We start from the raw sequence: 10908 nt of genomic DNA, 5'->3' as shown, positions 1-10908 counted from the left end.
TTTAAAGCAGGCTGTAGATGGGGGGCCTTGACTTCTTCTTTCGACTTTTTACAGTGGGGCCATCTAAAGGTTTCTCTTTCACCCAACATCTGCTGTTTAATGCAAACCTTAAACTGTAATAGGGTGGGAGGGTGCCAAGTTTACCTTTTTTTTTTGTTTTAAAGTTAAATGAGAGGGCAGCCAGACACCTTTTTAGCACATTTTCAACCAATTAAGCGTGTTGTCTGCCTGCTGACTTTGCTTTCCTGATTATTTTTTTATATATGGATGGATCTTACAGATGGATATAGGTATGTATGTCTGTCTATCTATACATAGATATATAGTGTGTTTTTTTTTTTTTAACTTTATTTAAAATCATACTTGCAAGCACAACTTAAGGCATCAAAACCAGTTATGAGTGAATACGAATACTTGTGAACAGTTGGTTGGTGTGAATGGCTGAACTGCACCTGTTGAATAGAAGTTTGTTTAACTGTTAGTATTTGAAGGGGCAGAACAGTATTCCAGTATTGCTTAGGGTCAAAAGGTCAGACTCCCTATAGGATGAAACTGTAGCTTCCTTTGTTGGTGTTCTGGCTCTCTCACCCTCTTATATCATGATTTTGTGGTATGCCAAACACTTCTTTGCATGTCTTCTAGAGACTACCTGTGAATTCACTAGTTTCTCCTTTATAAAATAACACTACTTTTTGTGCATTTGGCAGAAACGTGTGTTCACATACTAATGGTTCAATAAATGGCTTATATTTTTGTATTGCTTAAACTAGTGTGGATTTTACTTTGATCTGTTCAATTTCCCACACATGAAGCTATGTGGAAATTATTTATTGATGTTCTAAATGAACTTTCCAGACCACAAAGGTTTTGTCTTGAGAGGTGACATCTAAGAAACAGGCTTTTTCCTTATACAATGGCAATCATTCATTTCAAAGCTGGTAGCTTTGGGCACAAAGACTTTCTAATCTAGCTTTTTCCCCACTATAGTATATTTATATGTTTTTTGTTGGGTTTTTTTCAGGATAATTTAATGTGCTGGAAAAAACAGAAATAGAATTTTGCCAAGTGTTTGCTTATGGCAATGGAGCAGAAAGTCTGTAAGCTAACGTATGGGTGCCAGCGAAGCTCCACATCGGATGACGACTCTGGATGTGCTATGGAGGAGTACACTTGGGTTCCACCAGGACTGCGTCCAGAACAGGTTAGAAGAAGTTTTCAGTTACCATGAATGGGCTTGATATTAATGCATATTGATTATATCTGGTATTCATATAGCACCCGCACAGCAGTGTCCTCTATATTGCTCATTTTTAGTTGATAGTAGAAATGCATGCTTAGATAAACATTTCTCTGCCTAGAATAAACAATTCCAAATTACAGGTAATTTAAAAATATACTTTTTATTTAAATTATTATTTTAGTGCATCATGCCTGTTCCAAAAATGTCACACTTTTTAAGGTCGATGTATACTGTTAGCAGTGCTGACAAAATAGGATTAGCTTGTAAAATGAAGGGGTCATCTGCTGCTACATAATTGGTTAAAAGGTGTAATGCATATCATGACCATAGCTGTAGTGTGGCATTTTGATAGAATGGTTGGTTAAACAGTAGAAACTGGCATCTGGCTGAAATCTGTTCCAACGTGACCCCTCCCATTGAGTTGACTTTAGGCTTTCTGGAAAGAGCTCAGATGGAAGCAATGAAACTGTGGCTTGGGATGAACCTACCAGCAGGAGCCGACAAAGCAGCTTTTGTCTCACCAATGTGTAAAATGCAAGAAGCAAATTAAACCTGTTTTATAGGGGCTGTTTTCTATAAGGCTTTTCGCGTTCTGTTGAGTAATTGTAGGTTAAAAAAGGTAAAGTTTCCATAGAGTTGTTGCCTACTGTTAGAGGAGCTTGGCATAATAGCCACATTAAATGTGCACATTTTATGATACCCCCTAATAGTCTCTACTAGTTGCATTCCAGAAGAGCAATTCAGCAGCTGGGTGCAAAGTGACCATCTCTACTTGTGTTGAGCTGGCTCATCTGGTGCTCATTATCAGATAAGTCTGAAGTTGCCGGAGACCTGATGTTGCATTGTTTTTCTCTCTTGGCCGTTTCACCTTTATTTAACACTCTTTCGTTGTGCCTGCAATATAAGAGGCCCATTGTTTGAAAGAAAAAAAAAAAACCCCAAGAAAACATATAATGTTGTTGATTGTTCTAATGCAGGTTCAGTTGTATTTTGCCTGTCTCCCTGAGGAAAAGGTCCCCTATGTCAACAGCGTGGGTGAAAAGTATCGCATCAAACAGCTTCTGTACCAGCTTCCTCCACACGACAATGAGGTAAGGCTACAACATGGTTAAAGTAAAAAAACGTCCATGATGATATTATTTGGCATACAAATAGCCCTCCACTTTTTTTTTGTTCTGTTTCCTTCAAGCGTAAAAAAATCACATATGTACAATACACCTTTTATGTGCAGCCCACACCTATGCACTTTAAAATAATTTCAGACCTGGTGAGGAACTACTTCTGCACATTTTTTGGTGTCCCTTTTGGGGTTATATCACTTCGCCTCTTGTACCAGAGAAGCAACAGGAAGTAAAAGGAAATGTTTCCCAAAGTGAGTGGAAATCCCACCTTTGACTCTGGCTACCATGGGTTTTGAGTTCCATTTTATGGTCTGTTCCATGGGTCTGCACATCTGCAGTCTTTGTGCCTAAACTTCTCACCCTCTCTAGGCTATAAAAAGAAGTTAGCATTGAGGGATTATGTGAATCAAATAACTTATTTTTATTAAGGGTTGAGTATTACCAATAGATGTAAAGTCACATTTATTCTCCAAGCACTGTTTTGAGTCCTGCAATATCCTTTTACAAGCCAGGAGTTCACATACAAGTCTAGAGCCAATCAAAAATAAAGTCCTCCAAAACCATGGCATGTTTGATAAAACATTTCTCACTGCTGTTTTATGCTTTGTGCTGTTTTGGAAGAGTACCTTTTACTGTAACCAGAGCAAAGCTGGATTTGTCCATTGTTCAGGTCCTTACTATGGAAAAAAAATGTTTTTTCCTGATATACAGTGGTACTTCGGTTCGCGAACAGGAAGTTCGGCAACATTTTGCTTCCATTCGCGAACTCCTCCGCATCAGGTGACTAACGCAAGCACAGCCATCTTCCCTGCTCCGACACTGGTCGTGGCTTCCTCTAGTTGAGATCGCAGTCTGATCACAGTTTGATTTGGCTAGCGACCAATTCGGTTCTCGACCAGAATCGTGGAACTAATTAAGTTTGTCAACCGAGGTACCACTGTATCTCAAAAATTGCACTGGTCTATTCTCACAAGCCCAGCAGCTGTTTTAAAACTTTCCGTATTTAAGCTGTTTAATGGTTTTGCCTTCAAGTTTACAAGGCTGTTTAAATTCCAACATTTTATAGTTTAGTTCTACTATGTTTCTTTTTGTCTCATGGCAAACCGTAAATATGTTTACTCAATTACTTCTAATTGTGTCATTTTATAGCCATATGACATTTTCTTTAGATCTTAAAGATTATGCTTGCCCCTAAAAAAAGTAGTGTGCTTGTACCTCTGTAGAATTTGACGGTTAGGTGTTAATACAGCATGAGTCTGCTAATGCCAAGAGCTGACATAAATCTTTTGTTTCCATAGGTGAGATACTGCCAGGCATTAAGTGAGGAGGAAAAGAAAGAATTAATGATGTTCAGTACACAACGCAAAAAAGAGGCCCTTGGGAGAGGCAATATCAAGTTGCTATCAAGGGCCGCGATGCATGCTGTCTGTGAGCAGGTACTAGCCATGGTTTGAGCATTTATGTCAAGTGTGTGCAATTAATTTTACACAACAAAATTGATATTATAAACTGTTTAGGTAGAGAAAATAGTGTTACTGGCATTTATATTGGGGATTACACCTGGTCAATATTTTACCAAGCCAGCCATTAAAAAGGAGCTGTGATGCCAATGTAATCAATAGAGTAGAACCACTGAAGAGGGTGGCAAGGCTGGCATTGTTCAGGAAACATGACTTTATTCAAAGTTCTAAAAATGTTGCAAAGTTCTTTATTGTGTGCCCACTATGCTATGAGGGGTGCTAGGAATGGAACTTTAACTTCTGAGCCTTTCAGAGAGGATTTGAGGGAATCCCATTTCAAAATGCATTGCCTTGTGTTGTAGTAATAAAATACAGGGGCCTATTTTAACTTTGATCTAGGCTCACTCATGATTAAAGTGACACTGCATACTTATGCCCTATACTGCAGTTGTCCTATGATTGATTTCATTCTTAATTGTATCGCCTAGAAAACCCCTCAGGCTGGTCTGTGTCTGTACATTCACATGTCTCGTGTATGTGCGGGCTTTGGAGAATAATGTATTTTCTCTATGGGAGAAGTGTCAAATTGTAGCCAGATGGCTAAGTTTATTAAAACCACATTCAAATAATGAAAACCAGCTTAAGTGGTTCTCTAAATATCTACTTAACATACATCAGCAATATTTTTTTTCTTGGTTTAGAATCCGTTTATGGTCTGGGATTATTAGACTTTTCTCCCGTTTGGATTTTAAATAGGTGTTTAAATTCCCTTGCTAGTTGTGTGTCAGAAGTAGTATTTTTCTTTATAATGTGAACCGTAACAAATGTGCCAACATTCAATCAACATGGTATAGACTAGATGGGTTTAAATATAGTGTATATATTGTAATTTTCCTTTTTTTTCCCCCTCTTTAGTGCGGCGAGAAGATTAATGGCGGTGAAATAGGAATTTTTGTTTCGAGAGCTGGTCCTGGGGTATGCTGGCACCCAGCGTGTTTTGCATGCTCCACGTGCAATGAGCTGCTTGTTGATCTCATATACTTTTACCAGGATGGAAAAATACATTGTGGCAGGCATCATGCTGAACTGCTAAAACCGAGATGCTCTGCCTGTGATGAGGTATATAAAATTACTTCTTTTTTTTTAATGCCCATTACTGCTGCTATCTTTTATTGCAAGCTTTCTGTACTGTCTAAAGAATGAAGAGGTTGAGCCTATGTCCAGCTCGGATTCCGATTCTATTAAAAACGCATACAGCTGTTGGTTTGGTTTAACTTCATAGTGAGAATGTGTATGTCACTCAATCCATTTGCTACAGTATTGAGTGCTAGTAATAACTTAGAACCAATATTTTATTCTAAATCTAGAACTGTATACGTAGTAATTACATTTACTTAAACACATTTTCAGTATATAGTTTTTGTTCTTTTTGGTGGTTATCTGTAGTTGGATGCTACAGCTTTTATTATTCTCTAAACTTATGGATTGTTTTCCTCTTTCAGATTATATTTGCTGATGAATGCACAGAGGCTGAGGGGCGTCACTGGCACATGAAGCATTTTTCTTGCTACGAATGTGAAACTGTGCTTGGTGGTCAGAGATATATCATGAAGGATGGTCGCCCCTTCTGTTGCAGTTGCTTTGAATCTCATTATGCAGAGTACTGTGAATCCTGTGGAGAACATATAGGTAAGTTGGCTCCATTTACAGTATAGTGAAACTTTGGTACATTGTGTAAGAGTTAAAAAAAAAATATATATATTGTTACCGTTTTGATTGGTTTTATTGTTAGATTATTTTTTTTTGTAACTATGCATTGCAAGTAAGTAATATCAATGACACCCATGAGCTATTAACCTTTTGCAATGCCATCATTAGAATGTGGGCTAACATGTCTTGTAGTAATGTCTTGTAGCATTTTATGATTAAGTACCATCTTGTATGTTTCTTTTTAGGTGTTGACCATGCTCAGATGACCTATGATGGCCAACACTGGCATGCTACAGAAAGCTGCTTTTGTTGTGCACAGTGCAAAGTTTCCCTCCTGGGTTGTCCTTTTCTGCCGAAAAAAGGACGCATTTATTGTTCCAAGACTTGCAGCTTGGGAGAGGATATGCATGCATCAGATTCTTCCGACTCAGCCTTCCAGTCTGCTAGGTCCAGGGAGTCCAGGAGGAGCGTCCGAATGGGAAAGAGCAGCAGATCAGCAGATCAGTGTAGACAATCACTCTTGCTGTCTCCAGCACTGAATTACAAGTTCCCTGGCCTCTCTGGCAATGCTGATACTCTGTCTCGGAAGATGGATGACCTTGGCTTATCAAGTCATGGGGCCAGTTTTGATAATGACTGTTGGAAAGGAAGGGATGAGCAGGATACGCCAGAGGACCATGAAGAATGGGCTGAGCATGATGACTACATGACTCAGTTACTTTTAAAGTTTGGTGATAAAGGACTCTTTCAACAGCCTGCTGTAGATAATGGACCTAGTGAGCCTTGGATGTCTGAAAATGTCAAAATGAATAGTGACCTAAAAAGAAGCAGGCGCAACCAGAGTTTGGCAAGTAAAAAATATCAAACTGATATGTACTGGGCACAGTCACAGGATGGACTTGGAGATTCAGCATATGGAAGTCATCCCGGCCCTGCCAGCAGCAGGAAAATAAAAGAACTGGATTTAGAGCATGGTGCATCTGGTTACAAACATGACAAAATGCCCTGGTATAAAAGCTCCCTGGAATGCTTGTCTGATGATATGAAGCCACAGATTCAAAACATACACGACTCCATGGATTCATTGGCATTGTCCAATATAACAGGTACTGACTTTATTTTTTTTCTTGGACATATTACATTATATGTACTAGTTTTGAATGACTAACATCCTTGGCTGTTGGACTACGATATACTAATATTAGAATAGGTTTTTGCTTTTTATTACCCTTTGGATATGAATTCCATGTACAAATGTGTCATTCAGTTCCTGTTTTAAATGAATCTTACATGTAATGTCACCACCACAGTCACACACATGCGCGCAGAAATACATTTGTCAGTCAGCAAAATGAGCCAAATTACAACGAGATTATCGGCATTCTGTTTAAACAGCCCCGATGCTGGCGACGTACACTGTACGTCGTCAGTCACGAAGGGGTTAATATTTTTCTCATATTCCATATGAAGTCTTTTCTCCACATGTGTATAAATGTGTCATTTTCAACCATTTATGTTCCTTCCCTAAAGGATAGAAGTAGAGCCTATTCCGATTTGTAAATGACTGAAGTTCTAGTTAATCTATTTCCTCTTTAGTTTTCCAAACTATTCAGAATCCATAAGGAAGCCCCATGTATCAGTTTAAGTCTAATGTACCCATGTCTATAATGAGCTTTGCGCTCTGTGTTTTTGTGTTTCTGCTTTCTACCAATAATTTTCCTTTTCCCTTCCTTCCAGCAGCATCAGTTGATGGGGAAAGTAAAACTCGGCCATCACACTTTTCTTATTCAAACTTCCAAGACATGGACTCGAGAGACTGTGAGAAAATGAGCAATATGGGAACTCTCAACTCTTCCATGCTAAACAGGAGTTCTGAATCTCTGAAAAGCCTAAGTTCAGAACTGTGCCAGGAAAAGCCACTTCCAGAAGAAAAGCCAGTTCATATGTCAGCACTGAGAAGGTCTAAGTCACAGACCAGGCCACAAGTCAAGTTTTCTGATGATGTCATAGACAATGGCGACTATGGCAGTATTGAAATCAGACAGCCCCCAATGAGTGAGAGGAGTAGGAGAAGGGTTTACAATTTTGAAGAAAGTAGCCAAAGGCCACGCCACCACCACCGGCGTAGGAAGAGCCGAAAGTCTCGCTCTGAAAATGCACTTCATCTTGCAGCAGACCACAAAGCACCAGGACGGGAAAAACCAAGATGTTATACTTCTGAGGATTATGACAGACTCTTTCAGAACAAATCTCCTCAGGAGGTCCAAGCATATATCCAAAATAGTGAAATATTTGGACAGTATACAAATGCTGCTTCAGATTATGGACTGCAAAGCCAATTGATGGATAAATATTTTGGGTTGTATGGTGATGATGACTCTTGGTGTTCAACCTGCTCCTCATCCTCTTCTGACTCAGAAGAGGAAGGATATTTTCTTGGACAGCCTATTCCACAGCCACGGCCACAAAGATGCCAATATTTTACAGATGATCTTCCTAGTCCCACAGCTGTACTATCTAGTAGTCATTTTGGCCAAAGGACCACTAAATCCAAAAAGAAGGGACACAAAGGCAAAAACTGTATCATTTCCTAAAACCCCTAGGCATGCTTTGTTGAATTCCTGTGAAGACATTCTCAGTCCAGAGAGACCATTTTATTTTATAGTTCTGCTATTTGCAAAATACCGTTTTTGTTTTTTTGTTTGTTTTAATGCCATGTCAATTGTACCAAAACAGACCGGCTGGTGTTTACATTGTGTAATGACTATGGAAATGTTTGTGTTTAGCAGAATATTTACTTAGACGATCACAGGTTTACAGTACAGGTTTACTTTCTTTATTGCTTTGCACACAATACTTAAGTTAGAAATTAGAATGTGCACCATATGCTTACCTGACATACATACCCCAGACTCCCAAAGTCTGGAACCTGCTCTGAAAGGGAGAGGTTGTGTGTGGGCCAAACCTTTTTGTTTGCCAATTCCAGCAATTGCTTACTCATGAATATGGTATATTTTAATGCAAACGAGATGTTTGCTCCTAACAGTTTGTATCTTCCAGGCAATAGTTAAAGGTTTGTGTATTTAGATCAATGCAGACAGAGTCCTTTTGTTAGAGATGGTCAATGGCAATTCAACACAGCCAGATCCAGTTTTCCTTTTTAAAGTTTCCATGTCAGCGGGTATTTACACTTGAAAGCCTTAAAATCCATGCTAAGTGTAGAATATTTAGCTGCAAGTTATTTATGTTCACACAAATTTAGGCCTAATTTAACTGTGCAAATAATAAATGTATATATTGTATATGTTAAATGCAGAACATGTTATTTTTTATATCCCTTCTCTGCAAGGTTTAGGGGCACACCGGAAGAGAAGGTTTATTGCTTGTTTGCTTTCCCTTTAGTTGCCATTTGCAAGCAGTTCGGAAAGCAATACCCAACACTGTTCAGCAATAGTGTCTTTAAATATGTCTTTTTTTCCTCAGTTCTTTGGCCCTGTATTTGGCACTGCAGTGATGTAAGTTCTTATAGACCTGTATTACCTGTAGGTTTTATTTATAGGCCAGAGACTAGTAGAAGACAAATCTCTTCATTCTGCAACAACAGACTGTGTCTCAGAAACATATGTTTTAGATACCATAAGTCACTTGTTTGATTTTTCTAAAATATTGACACTGTTTGTGAATAAAAATATAGATAAAGTCCCATGTTCTATAGTAAGTGTTCCATCTTTCTTTACTTTGGTTTCATCCTAAAACTAAATAGGGACATTCTCTGTTCTTTTGGTTCCATTAGCTGTGTAGGCCTATGGAATGGCTACCAACAAAATGAAGACAAGCACTGCAGGTAATGCAGAAGGCAGACTTGAAAGACCTTTTTTGTGTGGCTACAGAAACTGTAGAAAGAAAAGGATACATATTGTGACTTAAGATGGACCTATTGCTACATATACATCTCCACCATCCTGCGCCCTTAATATAATACATTGCAAAAATAAACCAAAATCCCTGTAATACTTCCCGGTCATACCGAAAACACCGCTTTGGACTCTCATGGCAGCTGGTAAATGGTTAGACTTTGGTCAATTCATCGCAGCTGAAGAAGCTTATGGGACAAGTGTTTTAGGTAGGGCTGGGCTTGTCATCACTTACCTGCAGAACAGTAAGTATTACAGCCCTCTCTTTCCAATTTATTATTTTAAGAGGGATGGGGAAATGAAGACTATATTCTACATTTTATAATGTCTTATTCTGTTTGGCTTGCCAGTATGTCTGTTACAAGTGGTTTTGCAGGAACAAGGCAGCATAGATGTAATACAGTGCTTGCTAATATTTGTACACTGGTACAGTCATATGTTCAAGGCTGTGGTTGAGGCTATATGTACCATTGTACTGCATGGTCGCATGCAGCCTTTTGATAATTTTTGCTTTCTTCCAATCAATGATGCTAGTCTCTTCTTGGAGGTGCCATAGTGTGCATTTCTGATGAGGTACTATAGGCTTGTATGGAGAGCCCATCTACCTGTGCAAGTAAACATTTAAGTGTATGGTACAGCAATAGATGTGTGCAGTATAGTGGCTCCAAGAATAGTCTGGCAGTGGGCCACAGCTGCCTTTTTGTTTGCACCATGCTGCTGCATCATTTAATAGAAAAAGGAAAAATAAAAACTAAGAACGAAAAATGTGCACCAAAACCAGCTCACATGATCACCCACATTCACCACACTTCCCTATCCCCATAGTAAAAATGAAACGTGGACCTGACAAAAAGAAAAAATGGCAGGCAGGTGCAATGGTGCTGAATGTGGAGGTAATTGACTCCACAAGCAGGTGGTAAAGCCAAACACAGCAGAGGCAAGACAGGTTTTTGCATTTCTTTGGTGAGAGTGGCAGACCAATTTAGCCAAGGCATGCAGAAGAGGTAGTTGGCTCACAAAGCCTTTATCTTCTGTCCAGCAACAGAGCTGACAGTATTCTGCCAGTGTTACTAATGTGCCCTCTTCCTTCTCTTCTGCTAATTAATTGCACCATAACGCTGCAAACTGGCCACAAAAGAGTTGGGGGAATTACTCATGCATGTCTTTTCTGATTTGCTGCAGGAGGAACCGCAGAGAATTATAGCAATGCGCAGGTCTTCCTTTTTTCTCTGGGGGAGGACTGGCAGTGGCAAAGTGAGGAACAAAGCGGGTTTAGCACAGCAGTAGAGGGTGATTCATTGCCTATCAGAAAATGTGACCCTGACTGCTGTGCTGGATACGCTATGTCCTAAACTGAACCATTTTTGGAGCTTTTTAGGGCCTCAAGAAATGTGATGCATCAGGTTGTGTGTGTGTGTGTGTGTGTGTGTGTGTGTGTGTGTGTGTGTGTGTATGTATATGTA

The 10908-nt window shown here is 39.2% G+C and overlaps 1 protein-coding gene across 1 annotated transcript; it reads left to right on the top strand.

The window, feature by feature from the left end:
- The first annotated feature begins 1026 nt into the window (after positions 1-1026).
- On the top strand, positions 1027-9228 carry PRICKLE1 (prickle planar cell polarity protein 1). Its single transcript, XM_018552547.1, has 7 exons — positions 1027-1201; positions 2218-2331; positions 3660-3797; positions 4737-4940; positions 5324-5510; positions 5777-6637; positions 7269-9228. The coding sequence occupies exons 1-7, from the start codon at positions 1076-1078 to the stop codon at positions 8123-8125; spliced, it is 2487 nt and encodes an 828-aa protein (XP_018408049.1). The 5' UTR covers positions 1027-1075; the 3' UTR covers positions 8126-9228.
- Positions 9229-10908: the final 1680 nt, after the last annotated feature.

Source organism: Nanorana parkeri, unplaced genomic scaffold, assembly GCF_000935625.1.
Source record: "Nanorana parkeri isolate BGI_ZX_2015 unplaced genomic scaffold, ASM93562v1 scaffold91, whole genome shotgun sequence".
NCBI lineage: Eukaryota > Metazoa > Chordata > Amphibia > Anura > Dicroglossidae > Nanorana > Nanorana parkeri.
Note: the sequence above shows the minus strand (reverse complement) of the source record. Positions and strands in the feature narration are given on the sequence as shown.

Coding starts and splice junctions, on each gene's coding strand:
- PRICKLE1 (XM_018552547.1), top strand. CDS start 1,076: ATGGCAATGGAGCAGAAAGTCTGTAAGCTAACGTATGGGTGCCAGCGA. Junction 2,332..3,659: donor TTCCTCCACACGACAATGAG/GTAAGGCTACAA, acceptor TTGTTTCCATAG/GTGAGATACTGCCAGGCATT. Junction 3,798..4,736: donor TGCATGCTGTCTGTGAGCAG/GTACTAGCCATG, acceptor CCCCCTCTTTAG/TGCGGCGAGAAGATTAATGG.